The following is a 14,707-nucleotide window of genomic DNA, read 5'->3' as shown; positions in this document are numbered from 1 at the left end:
ACAGTATATGAGTTTTTTTTTCAATAGCTTATAAAACCTATAGCTCAATCGCTAGCTAAAGATGTACATATTTCATTAGACTCTCGCACAAAAGATACATAGGGGCTTATGGCTACTTTATATTTTGATTTACATGATGAATACATTCCAGAGACTACTGTGTAATCAAGATAAAATTAGATAATAAAATAAGATTATCATGAGTAATCGTCGACTTTAAATTCGGAACGATTTTCGTACATTCATTCGTAATCTTCGACAGGATCGTACCCAAAAATATTCTAATTCAATCATGACTCAAGGGAACGACTTAAAAGTGACTTTTCACAATCAGGGGTGATCGTGGCAGACGGTTGGCCTGAGAATCTGGCGATAAATTTTTTTTTTTTTTTTTTCGACCATGTCCGATCCTAATAGGATCATATGGGCCTCCACAGAGTGGAGGTTTGTATTGACAGATTTTGTTTTTTACGAGAAATGGATGTCAGCCACTTGCTCAACCTATTAGGTCTATACCCTGACACAAATTGAAAAACAATATGTGTACTTGCCAGACCCAGGATTCGAACCTGGGACCCACGGCTTTATAGTCCAACGCTTATGCCGCGCGGCCACCGTGGGAGTATTATTAAATTATATAATATTATTATTAAATTTAAGCTTTATAAAATTCAAATTAAATCGTATTTATTTTCTATTTTTATGTACATAAAAATATTTTCATTCAATTTAATTGTAATAAAATGGATGAAACACTTGTCATTATAAGAATTGTCATACATAAAACACTATGTAACTTATATTATGCATGTATGTCAGTTTTATAATATTAGGTACTTATTTATATACAAAAATAGAAATTATTTTATCATGGTCGTCTTGTACTCCCCAGAATCCACCTTTCTTCAGATCCAAGAAACTATTCATCCTGATTGAGTTATAAAATTGCGCCTTTCGTTGTAATATGGCCATATAATTAAAATTATTGCGATAATTCAATATATAATAATAATTTCAACGTCTCTTCCTTCCCAAACTTCTTTTATTGGGGTTTCTTTGTCCTTTACCACCGGTGGGCTTGGCTGCGGAATGTTTTCCTCCCGTTGGCTTACCAGCTTTCTTTCCCTTGGGACCACCGAATCCTTTTTTTCCCTTCCTTCCGCTGGGTTTTTGATTTGCTCTCTCTTCAGCCCGCCTGTGAAAAAAACACATTTAGCATTATAATATTTTTTAATGTTATGAAAGAACCTATATGAAGAAGACATAAAGATAACCACTTGAACCAGCTTGCAGAGCAGTAAACACAGTAACAAATCAAAAGTCACCAGATTCGAATGGCTAGCTTAAGACACTGGGCAGAGGTGAGACATTATATTATACAGTAGTTACAGCCTGAGCCACATGCGCTGTACCTAATTACAATTCTGATAATGCTGGCTAGTAATCAAAGTACTTATTTAATAAACTATTTTTTTATTTAACGAATAAGACACAAGATCTGAGAATGTAACATTCTATATATTGAACATAACATAATTTGAAAACATCTCATGCATATACCTATGGCCAAATAAAAAATTCAAAACATTAAACTTGTCTTTCTTTCATATTTAGTTTCAACAGTGTGAAGAACACTTTAATGAAATCGGTCCACCAGCGAGCGCGACAGAACAGGAAAGAATTGCATTTGCTCTAATTGTGCTCTCGCTCTAGCATGTGTTTAAATCAAATGAATGAGCATTCTAGCTAGATGCAGCGAATATCTGTAGAATTCAAAAGAATGCTCGCTCGCTCAACAAAAAGTATTTGCGTCAAGAGAATTTCGCTGGCGTGGGGAAGAACAAACATTCGCTCGCTTGGTCTAAATGCAGATTAAGAGACTGTCAAACTATGACACATTGCGGTGGCTCATCAATTGGAAATGGTAAAATAAGAATCATATTACTTACTGTGCTTGCTCTTGTCGTATTTGTTTGGAGACGGCCATGTCCATATCTATTTTAGGTTGTTTTTGAATAAGAGAATCGACAATACTGAGGTTATTTTGTCTCTCGGTTTTGATATCGGGTGGGGCTGCTTTTCTCTTCTTGCCAGCTCCTGAGATGAGTTCGGAAACGCCTTTGCCATGAGCCTCTTTCTCTTTCGGTAGTTTCGGTTGAAACTTTCCAACAGATGCGGTAGACGATCGGGCCACTGTAACTGCTGTCGCCAACTGTTAAAATAAAGATGATTAATTAATAACATGTAATAATTGCACTGGTTCAGATCATCTGGTCCCCTCAAAAACGATAGACCGAGAACCCACTTTGCAAGACATTATAACTTATATATTGAATTGCTTGTTATTTTTTTTTTCGACCATGTCCGATTCTAATAAGATCATATGGGCCTCCACTGAGTGAAGGTTTGTATTAACAGATTTTGTTTTTACGAGAAATGTAAGCCACGTGGTCAACCTATTAGGTCCATATTCTGACTCATACACAATTTGAAAAACAATATGTGTACTTGCCAGACCCAGAATTCGCACCCGGGACCCACGACACTAGAGGCCGATGCTAGTGGAGTTATTTCTAATGCCATATTATTCCATATGTACCTTTTAAGTGAAGAAAATTAATTCACTAATTTATCGTGAATGCACTTGTGCCCTAACCTAAGTGAAATGAATTTTGTTTATTACCTGTGCTGCGGTCGCCTTATCCGAGGTAACCGGGAGCCCAACTCTGGGGATTTTGACTTTCTGAGCTCTGGCAATATTTTTCAGTCTCTGCAATTCATTCTTCGCGACCTTTTCCGATTTGGCATCGGCCTTCGCGGCGAACATGTCTTTCATCGGATCATTCTGAGGTACTTCAAGAACCCAATCTTTATCGGCCTGGGCGGCGGCTCGCTTGTATCTGAAAATTGCCAAAACAACAAAATATGATAACTACACAGGATAGAGTTTGCATAGATATTCTCACCAGATGGAAGTATATAATACCAATGCTGTGCTGCCTCACAATTTGAGTATTATCAAAAGTTCGAGTTACTAAATGCAGTAGACTACCGATTATCCAAGCTAATGATGGGGAGCAGCGACACGGATAAATGAAAAACACGGATAATCCGAACTATGGTTTTTTCTATTTAAAATACTAGATATTATACATTTCTAAAGCTGACACTTATTTTAACATGTTTAGTACTAATTATTTATAAAGAAAATCTGTGATTTTGGTTTATTTGCAGGCATCTTTTAATCATTAATTTATTTATTTATTATTAATAATTAAACATCAGTTCGAATTTTCCTAGGACCTATTATATCGATCTATACACCGTATCATGCACGGAAAATCGGGAGTTTACTGTATAGGTATAACTGTCTTCCAGGATTCATAGCGTGTTTTAGTGTGTTGTAAAATTAATTCCATCTGATGGTTGAAGCAGTCTAGCCATCACGTTTTGGGATGAGAACCCATCCTTGAAAGCTCTCCGAATACCCAATTTTTTTTTTTAACCATGTCCGATCCTAATAGGATCATATGGGCCTCCACAGAGTGAAGGTTTGTATTAACAGATTTTTGGTTTTTACAAAAATGGATGTCAGCCACTTGCTCAACCTATTAGGTTTATACTCTGGCTCATACACAAATTGAAAAACAATATGTGTACTTGCCAGACCCAGGTTTCGAACCTGGGATTCACGACGCCAAAGGCAAACGCTTAAGCCGCGCGACCTAATATATTACATATATTGATTTAAGTTGTACTTTAATTTGTAGTTTTTAGAATTCATTTGGACATATTCCTTACACCGGTCTAGATTATTGTGTCTGGCCTTGAAACTAATTACATAATTTGTTGCCACGTAAATTGGTAAATTGCCGTGTCCAAATAAATCCATATCTTTGTCTTGCATCTCACATATCCTTTGCCCTTCTATTCAAGGAGTCGGTGGTAAGAGAAGGAGATAGGCTATTAAGATCCGACGTAAATAGCGTACACTAAACTTATTTGTTTTCATTAAACACTGCCTTAACCAAACCATAATGGTTTAGGTACGCTATAGGCGATCAGACAAAAATAGTACACACTTTTTCAGTCATACTTATTTGTTATCGTTGAATTTAGAATACATTTTACAGATAGTATTCAAAATTCATTAAGCCCTGCCTAAAGCAAACAATATTACAAAAAATATAAAAAATATTATTCAATGTATAAAATATCCAAATTATGTATGAATTTTGATTATTATGTATCTAGTTTACGCTGGGTTTAATCGAATTTTTAAAACTACATACCAATACTATCTGCAATATATCTGTATACCAGAGGTAAACTATTGTAACTCCAAAAATCGTGAAATGGAGTTATTGTTATATTGTTACTTCATTACTTATTCTGCATATGTGGTAAACAGCTGTAACTCATATTACTCTTATTATAAAAATTAAAAATGTCATTGTAACTCCATAACTATTAGAGGTAAACAACAGTAAGAAAACATACAATTATTTTGATGAAACTTATAATCCGATTACAGCGGTAAACAATGGTAAGTCCATTTTACAATTGTTTAAACCTCGGAGATTATTCGCACGAAGCATCTGTATACCAGAGGTAAACTACGGTATATCCAAATGACAACTTTACAGGGGAGACAAATTTGTGATTTTTGTTACTTTCAACTTCTGGCATTCGTGAATGGAAAAAAGTCAAATTTATTTATTTATCAAAATAAGCGTATTTTCTCGTGTTCTATTATACTGTGTATATATTTTATTATTACTATAATTTTTAACGCTCATAATGGAGATACATTTGTTTACCTCGAAATCTGTTGGTGGTACATAATAAAATATGCTAAGTGATAAACAACTGTAAGTCCAAGGGTTTTTTTTTTTTTAAATTGAAGTTAGAACTTACCCTCTCATTTGAAAAAAAAAAAAACATGTGTACATATTTGTTGCATTTCTTACCATTTGTTCCCAATCCCAAGGAGTCAATTAATGAAAAACACTTGGACTTACAGTTGTTTATTACTTAGCATATGTTATTGTGTACCACCAACAGATTTCGAGGTAAACAAACAATATCCATTATGAGCGTTAAATAATATTAATAATAAAAAAATATATACATATTACAATAGAACACGAGAAAATATGCTTGTTTTGATAAATAAATTAATTTTATCTTTTTCCGTTCACGAATGCCAGAAGTTGAAAGTACCAAAAATCATAAATTCGTCTCTCCTGTAAAGTTGTCATTTTGGATATACCGTAGTTTACCTCTGGTATACAGATATTATAGTCTTAGTTCAATTTAATATGCACTATTTATAACAGCCAACCTCCACCCTTCACCACTGCATGCTGGAAGTGTTATTACAATAATAATAGTCAGCGTATTTTGAAGAAAAAAAAAATAATTTTTAAATTTTAAAGCGATGTACGTTGATATATTGTGTTTCAAGTTTTACATTAATAAAAAATGTTTGAAAATATTACATACCCATATAATGGCACCCATTTCTGTAATTGTTCATCCCATGTTGCTTTGTCTTTCTTTGTCTTTGTGATTCCTTTGTCTTTGGCAAACTGTTGCCATCTGGTAAGCGGTTTCGGCTTGGGTACCCTTTGCGCACGCGGGAGCGTGAATTTCGGATCCGGTAATGTGACTACTATTGTTTCCTCCACCCTCTCCGTCGGCAACTCCCAAATTTTATTGAATAGCAACTGCGTGTTGTCCCTTGTCAAATTTAAAAGGTAATCATCCCTCTTCGATCTATGGGAAAACAAAAGGCATATTCAACACAAGATCAATAAATAATTGATGTCTGATCGAAAGCTTTGTCTTTTGAGTGTGTAGACTGCAATTATCCGGTTTGCATTATGATCAGTTTCATAAGGGCACAGATCTCGAGTGTGGAAAAATATGGGAGAAACTTAAACACGTGTTAAAGAATAATATGTGAATATATATTAAAGTTTGTCATGTATGTAAACATAAACGAGCATTTAATGTTTGGGGACAGTCAGTACGCTAAGTACAAGTTCCTTGATTTTATGGTTTAAAATAATAAAGCAAGCCTTGCTTCAAAACTGCTACCATACCCGGGAGGGTAAGCCAGTTTTCATTAATTTTGTGTTCGCTGATAAGAGCAATGCATGAATTAAAAAAAGAAAACTGAGATTTTTAAAAACTGCAATGACAAAGTGCGAGCCTAATATTACAAGGTTCGAAGTGTTTATTTTTGACAAAACAAAGCTAACAATGAAGTAATATTCTAAGCTGCCTCTTTGTTACTTTGTTTCTCTAAAGATAAACACTTAGAACCTTGTAGTTCTGCACTCGTGAAAGGTTATTCTGGAAGTAAAATAGTTTATAATTAAATTCTCGATTTTCCGAATATATTAATGATTTTCGTACGTTCGACTTTCATTCAATTCGCTATTTCATGATAATGCAAAAACTGTACGCTTTTATGCAGTTTATTTCTTCATGTATGTGTAAATATTTCGCCATTATAAATTTATAAACATGAGTGAGAAGCGGAAGAATATGGCCGCGCGGCTTAAGCGTTGGACTATCACGCCGTGGGTCTCGGGTTCGAATCCTGGGTCTGGCAAGTACGCATATTGTTTTTCAATTTGTGTGTGAGTCAGAGTATGGACCTAATAGGTTGAGCAAGTGGCTGACATCCATTTCTCGTAAAAACAAAATCTGTTACTATAAACCTCTACTCTGTGGAGGCCCATATGATCCTATTAGGATCGGACATGGTCGGAAAAAAAAAAAAATGTTCAAAATTGTGGAAAAATATCTTCAAAGATTGTTTTCATAAGACATGGCATTGTGATGGATGAAATGGAGACCCATCATGAATTTATTTATGACAAACATCTGAGAAAGATGTCCCTCTCAAGCTAAGGCTTCTTATTTTTGCATGAAGATTGGAATACTTGATTAAAAGAAGATTCTAACATGAAATTTCAAGTAAGCAAAGGCTGGTTCGACAAATGTAATCTGAGGTATTCATTACATAATATCATATCCACTGACCGGCCTGATATAGTGAACGGGATCAACTTCATAAAAACACTTAAACTGACTTCATAAGAATGTAATATATATATTAGATTCTGTTTAGACAATAACTGGTTAACAGTCTGATTTGATACAGTGATTGAATGCAGTCGATGCGTCCTTCCTTAAGGTTGAATTAAAACTAAATTGAAAAGCTATTTTGATTCTATATAAATATAAAACAAACTTTATTAATATTACGCATGGCATTCTCAGACGTTTCGTTTGATGAAAAAAGTGGATATTAAACAATATCCGTTAGAAAGAAGGTTTGAAACAATGAGCGATAAAGATGCACTGTATTCCAGACGTTTAGATTGATAAGAATAATGGTGTGATAAAGCAAATCTTTATCAAATGACTTCCCAGCCATTCATTATGCATCCTTATTAATACTTGATACGAATAAAAAGATAGGCTCAAAGCTGAGGTGCTGTAACAATAGCAATATATCACCTTATATATGTTACGCCGAATGTGCGAAATTGACTATTACATGAAATGGGCAAAATTTTGCCTAAATCATGAAAAATGCAAGCCCGTCGCCTTATTCATGAATTAGACAAAATATCTGGCGAGTGCGTGAATTCGGCAGTAATTTTTCTGCCTAGTTCATGCATTGGACAAATTAGATAGTAGCGCTACAGTGGTATTTTTTGCAACTAAACTAAATGTGTCAAATGCTCATGCATTGGTCAAAATGTACGTATATTATCTATGGTCAAAATAGATGGTCGCGCTCCGATGGGGTTTTTTGCAACTAATCAAACTAACCAAATGTGTCAAATGTCATTGATTATCATATAAAAATATACCAATCAACAACTACAATGAAATTCATATCCATTTACTATGCGCAAAAAAAATCTAGAACTATAATATGATAACGGAAGAATTTTATTGAAAGGTATTTTCGCAATTTGATTCGTGCTTGGGTATCAACCGTGCAATGGTCGATTGTATGTTTGTGATAGTTTGTTGACACTTGTTAGCTAACCTCAAAATGGACATTCAGTTGAATAATTTAATTCAGAATTACAAAACCTAACCTAACCTAACCTAATAATAATAATATTATGTCCAATTATAACTAATAAAACCATCCGTATTAAATTTACTTTTTCTACTGTCATGTTGACAGTTTAAGAATTCCATACCCTGGAGAATTCACGTATTCGGCAGAAAATTTACCCAATTCATGAATAAGGCAACAGGCTTGACTATTACATGAATTAGCCAAAATTTTGGCCATTTCATGTAATAGTCAATTTCGCACATTCGGCGTAACATATATATAAATATATGGGATATGACCTTGCAATTGATATGTCCAGATAATGGAATAGGTAAGAAAAATGTAGCTTTTTGGCTAGAATTTTTGTGGGTCGTGTCACTTAGCCATGAGGTCAGGCTAAAATTGAATAGTTTTTAGCATAATATCTCACTGAATCAGATTTTCCTATTAACACATTAGGCGGCCATTTGTTTTGTATTACACTATTTGAAATTTTGGTTCATGGTGGCTAAGTGGGTAGAGCGGCGGCCGACTTTGTATAAATAAGAAGTCGTGGGTCACGGGTTTTGAACTCGCTGCTGGTCAAATAATGTATGATGTTTTTGATTCGCCACAAAGAGCCAATGCATTGGGCGAATAGCTAATAAACATTCCTCGTAAAAAGGTGAATTAATATAACCTCCACTTAGTGGAAGCCAATATGAGGATTGAAAATGTCAGTTTTTTTTATGCGAGAAGTGGATTATAGGCCGACACTTACATATTTCAATATTTAGGAAAGAATGGCTTTCGTTTTTTGAATAAATATACGCATATTGGCGCTAATTTAAAGAGGTTATGTAGAACTTCATTCATATTGCATGTCGGTTAGCTAATATCGCATTGCAGGGCATCATTGAGTAATTTATGCATCTATAGAATCATTTCACTGCATTTGAGTTAGTTTTAGTATACTGTTCGTACTTACTCCAAAGATTTAAGGTCCAAATCATTACTATCGCTGACAAGTAACGTGCCAAAGTCATATTCAACTTCCAGGTGTTTTTCAACATTGGTAGACTTATATTTTTCGGCTCGTTTCTGTTCCTTTTCTATAATTCCTGCTAGAATGTCCATTTTGTGCTAAGATATTATGAAAGTAAATACAAATAAAATTACAATTCACAAATTATTGACATGAGGCCGAAGAAGAAATCACACATAAAACAACCATAGACAACTTCTCAACCCCACGTGTGTGTTAAAACTGACCATAAATAATAATATTATTTGACGTTTCATTTCGGGACGGGTTCAAATAGATGGGGAATATAATTATTATATTCGCACAATTGAATAGACTGTTTTCACAAAGCGCTGACAACATTTAAAAAGATGTTCGTCACATCGGAAATGGTTGATATTCACAAATCAACTACAACACTCAAATGATCGATTTGCACTAAGGAAAAAGTAGTCTTCACGTATCAATATACTATTGTAACCAATTAATCGTAAAAGAATACAAACACTATGAAAATTAGGTTTAATGATTTAAAAAAATATTTTGGCAAAACATAAGTATGTATTAGGTACCTACTTTCAGATTCAAATAATACTATAAATACCTATTTAGAAAGTGACGTTAATTAAAACTTAGGTAATTGTGCCGCAGATGCCGTCATGAGCTTTTATGATTTTTTTTACGAAAACAGTTTATTCCAGTAGACAATTATAATAAATACCTTTTTCTGTCGGCACATAGGTTTTTCGATCCAATAATTGTTAATTTAAAATTTGAAATGCTCATAGATTTTGATACTTCATTATCACAATCTAAGATTATATTATTAGGTACCTAATATTAGGTTGGGGTAGGTTAGGTTAGGTTAGGTTGGGTTAGGTTAGGTTAGGTTTTTTTTTTTTAGAAATATTAATAACCATGTCCTTGCTTTTTCGTACAAGGTGGTTGTTAGTAATTTTGAACAATCACAAACACCCAGGCTTTGAGAAAAACACATAAATGTTTTTGTCATGACTGGGAATCGAACCCAGGAACTCTCGGGTGGAAGGCGAGCGCCTTACCAACTGCACCACGAGAGCCGCCTTGGTTAGGTTAGGTTAGGTTAGGTTAGGTTAGGTTAGGTTAGGTTAGGTTAGGTCAGGTCAGGTCAGGTCAGGTTAGGTTGGGTTAGGTTAGGTTAAGTTGGGTTAGGTTAGGTGAAGTTATATTAGGTTAGATTACGTTAGAATAGGTTAGGTTAGGTTTAGTTCAAAAATGATACTTATACAATCTCATGACGGCATCTGCTCCACATTTACCAAAATTTATATCGATGAACCGAAAAAGATATACCTAGGTGGTGTTATTTGGTTGTAGATTTACATCAAATAATATATGAACGATAGCAGCACGAATATACACATATTTATATTACTGCGTTATACATTAATTATATTGACACCTAAGCATCATTTTTGCGATTGCCTTCTAATAAATTGTATTGCTGCTACAATTATTAGTTTGACATTTGTGAATTTCTATCTTTTCTTTGTGCGATATATTATTTGTCGGTGAAAACAATTTTACAAATGTGTGCAGTTGTCAAAATTGAGTGAATTTATATTTACAATGAGTGATTTATGATTTTTGTTTTGTGAAACAAACTATTTTATGTGATTTCATCTATTTATTTGTGAAATCATTTAATATTATGTGAAAACTACTTTCCAAATGTTAAAGTTATTTTTTTTGTGAATTTTGATTATTGCATTGTGCGATTAATTCCCACCCATAAACTAATGCTTCAAATACACTCTATGACGATCGGTCATATATATGTCGAAAAACCCGTTTCTTATGTTGGCGTCCTGTGTCATAGGGTGTCACAGAGTGTAAATACGATGTCATAGCTCTCATACAATATGTATGTATAATATGTCGGAATGGCATAGATTTGATCATAGACACTAAAACGCTCTTAGCATATATTGCCCGATCGTCATAATATAGTCTATTTGAACCCTAAGATTGGGCACATATCTGCTAAGAGTGTTTTAGTGTCTATGATCAAATCTATGCCATTCCGACATATTATACATACATATTGTATGAGAGCTATGACATCGTATTTACACTCTGTGACACCCTGTGACACAGGACGCCAACATAAGAAACGGGTTTTTCGACATATATATGACCGATCGTCATAGAGTGTATTTGAAGCATCTCCTATTATCCTAAGAGATTTTGGAAAACGCACCAACGGCCCATTTAAGCGACATTTTATTGTTATTTTTACATCTTCACTTCAAAATGTGCGCTACCGATTCATCTACCGATTGAATTGACCACATTTCAGAAATTTTCAATGATTTTACAGGTACGTGACGTTTATATCCGATATTTTCTCATATACCGCATACGATTCGCCATATTTCTTTTAACGTACAGCAAAATGACGTCTTCGTCGCTTAAGACCTTCTAATCCTTTAATTGACTAACGGATTCGATTATTTTTATTCAAATACCGTAATGTAGGCATTGGCGCACTTTTTTCCGATGAGAAAACAATAATCTTGGTCCAATTCACTACGTATATTATCTTTCAACAGCAGCGTACGCCACTGTCCGCCATTTCATAGATAACGTGATATTCCAAATTTGATTTTTTAAAATACTTCTTTGTGGCTATTCACTCAATCTTTTTTTATTGAATAATTACCTAGGCTACTAATTTCCATAGATCAGAATATAGTCATATTAAACTAACAAAGTTGCCATTACAAACAATGAAAGAAATTAATACGAATTGTTATGGTCATCAAAATGTGTGATATTGTATAATATCTAAGTACCTATTTTTATCGTCCCTATCATCATCAATCTTGACCTTCATCCAGCAGTGGATACTGCTGGATGAAGGCCTCCTCAGCCTTATTCTACTCCTTACTTACACATGAATTGTTATATTTATCAAAATCAGTGATATTATATTATTATCTACCTATCTATATATAATGCCATTATTATCACGAGCCTCAATAAATCCACTGCTGGATGAAGGCTTCTCTACGTTGATTGTATTCTTGACAATATTGAATTTCTATATTTATTAGAAATGCTAATGTTATTTATCTACATATTTATATCGTCACCATCATCATCAATCCACTGCTGGATGAAGGGTTCCGCAACGTGATCCTACTACTATCGGTTGAACGAATTTGTGGTATTATACCTATTTATATCATTCTTATCATTATCGACCTGAACCAATCCGCTGCTGGACAAAGACCTCCCTAGCCTGATTCTATTCTTTTCTGCCATTTGGATTGCTGTATTTATGAAAATCTGTGATATTATATTTATCTACATATTTATATAGTCAACATCATCAACCAGGATCAATCCACTGCTGGATGAAGAGTTTCACAACCTGATTCTACTACTAGCGGTTAAACAAATTTGTGATATTATACCTATTTCTATCATCCTCATCATCATCGACCTGAGCAATTCCACTGCTGGATAAAGGCCTCCCTAGCTTGATTCTATTCCTTTCTGTCATTTGAATTGCTGTATTTATCAAAATCTGTGATATTATATTTATTTACATATTCATATAGTCATCATCATCAACCAGGATCAATCCACTGCTGGATGAAGGGTTCCTCAACCTGATTCAACTACTAGCCGTTAAACAAATTTGTGATAATATACCTATTTCTATCATCCTCATCATCATCGACCTGAGCAATTCCACTGCTGGATAAAGGCCTCCCTAGCTTGATTCTATTCCTTTCTGTCATTTGAATTGCTGTATTTATCAAAATCTGTGATATTTTATTTATCTCCATATTTATATAGTCATCATCATCAACCAGGATCAATCCACTGCTGGATGAAGGGTTCCACAACCTGATTCTACTACTAGCGGTTAAACAAATTTGTGATATTATACCTATTTCTATCATCCTCATCATCATCGACCTGAGCAATTCCACTGCTGGATAAAGGCCTCCCTAGCTTGATTCTATTCCTTTCTGTCATTTGAATTGCTGTATTTATCAAAATCTGTGATATTATATTTATTTACATATTCATATAGTCATCATCATCAACCAGGATCAATCCACTGCTGGATGAAGGGTTCCTCAACCTGATTCAACTACTAGCCGTTAAACAAATTTGTGATAATATACCTATTTCTATCATCCTCATCATCATCGACCTGAGCAATTCCACTGCTGGATAAAGGCCTCCCTAGCTTGATTCTATTCCTTTCTGTCATTTGAATTGCTGTATTTATCAAAATCTGTGATATTATATTTATTTACATATTCATATAGTCATCATCATCAACCAGGATCAATCCACTGCTGGATGAAGGGTTCCTCAACCTGATTCAACTACTAGCCGTTAAACAAATTTGTGATAATATACCTATTTCTATCATCCTCATCATCATCGACCTGAGCAATTCCACTGCTGGATAAAGGCCTCCCTAGCTTGATTCTATTCCTTTCTGTCATTTGAATTGCTGTATTTATCAAAATCTGTGATATTTTATTTATCTCCATATTTATATAGTCATCATCATCAACCAGGATCAATCCACTGCTGGATGAAGGGTTCCACAACCTGATTCTACTACTAGCGGTTAAACGAATTTGTGATATTATACCTATTTCTATCATCCTCATCATCATCGACCTAAACAATTCCACTGCTGGATAAAGGCCTTCCTAGCTTGATTCTATTCCTTTCTGTCATTTGAATTGCTGTATTTATCAAAATCTGTGATATTTTATTTATCTCCATATTTATATAGTCATCATCATCAACCAGGATCAATCCACTGCTGGATGAAGGGTTCCACAACCTGATTCTACTACTAGCGGTTAAACGAATTTGTGATATTATACCTATTTCTATCATCCTCATCATCATCGACCTGAGCAATTCTACTGCTGGATAAAGGCCTCCCTAGCCTGATTCTACTCCTTTCTGTCATTTGAATTGTTGTATTTATCAAAATCGGTGACATTATATTTACTACACATTCATATCGTCATCAGCATCATCATCATCAACCAGGATCAATTCACTGCTGGATGAAGGGTTCCGCAATCTGATTCTTGACAGTATTGAATTTCTATATTTATTAAAAATGCTAATGTTATTTAACTACATATTCATATCGTCATCATAATCATCATCATCATCAACCAGGATCAATCCACTGCTGGATGAAGGGTTCCGCAACCTGATTCTACTACTAGCGGTTAAACGATTGCAATATTTATCAAAATTGTTGATATTATATTTACCCATTCATAATATCGTTTTTATCATCATCAACCAGAATCAATCCACTGCTGGATGAAGGTTATCCCAACCTAATTCTACTCTACTTGGTCATATAAATTGCTATATTTTTTTTAATTTGTGATTTTATATACCTACCTATTTATAATACCCAAACCCTACCCAAAATAAATTTTGTTTCGATATGAATGTCCCGCACCGGAAGACTATGTTATTTAAGGTTAAATTTTAATTCAAAATTTGATTTTTTAAATATTATTAAACGGCTGCAAGCATTTATTATTTATATACTGCTAACCTTT

The 14,707-nt window shown here is 34.1% G+C and overlaps 1 protein-coding gene across 1 annotated transcript; it reads right to left on the bottom strand.

The window, feature by feature from the left end:
• Positions 1 to 667: 667 nt before the first annotated feature.
• On the bottom strand, positions 668 to 9,302 carry LOC147069974 (ribosome biogenesis regulatory protein homolog). The gene is made up of 5 exons (XM_085949576.1): positions 9,063 to 9,302; positions 5,506 to 5,778; positions 2,684 to 2,900; positions 1,950 to 2,212; positions 668 to 1,195 (listed from the first exon to the last, which is right to left on the bottom strand). Exons 1-5 carry the CDS (start codon positions 9,209 to 9,211, stop codon positions 1,015 to 1,017), a joined length of 1,083 nt encoding a protein of 360 aa, XP_085805702.1. The 5' UTR covers positions 9,212 to 9,302; the 3' UTR covers positions 668 to 1,014.
• Positions 9,303 to 14,707: the final 5,405 nt, after the last annotated feature.

The sequence above is a fragment of the Rhyacophila brunnea genome, unplaced genomic scaffold (genome assembly GCF_057557595.1).
Source record: "Rhyacophila brunnea isolate RB1 unplaced genomic scaffold, BYU_Rbru_1.0 scaffold_22, whole genome shotgun sequence".
In the NCBI taxonomy this organism is placed as follows: Eukaryota; Metazoa; Arthropoda; class Insecta; order Trichoptera; family Rhyacophilidae; genus Rhyacophila; species Rhyacophila brunnea.
The sequence above is the reverse complement of the archived record's forward strand: the minus strand, read 5'-3'. Positions and strand labels throughout refer to the sequence as shown.

Excerpts from the sequence above, each read along its gene's own strand:
- LOC147069974 (XM_085949576.1), bottom strand. The coding sequence starts at position 9,211 with ATGGACATTCTAGCAGGAATTATAGAAAAGGAACAGAAACGAGCCGAA. Across the intron at positions 5,779-9,062 it reads TTGGACCTTAAATCTTTGGA|ATCGAAGAGGGATGATTACC; the intron begins GTAAGTACGAAC and ends GTTTTCCCATAG. Across the intron at positions 1,196-1,949 it reads ATACGACAAGAGCAAGCACA|GCGGGCTGAAGAGAGAGCAA; the intron begins GTAAGTAATATG and ends TTTTTTTCACAG.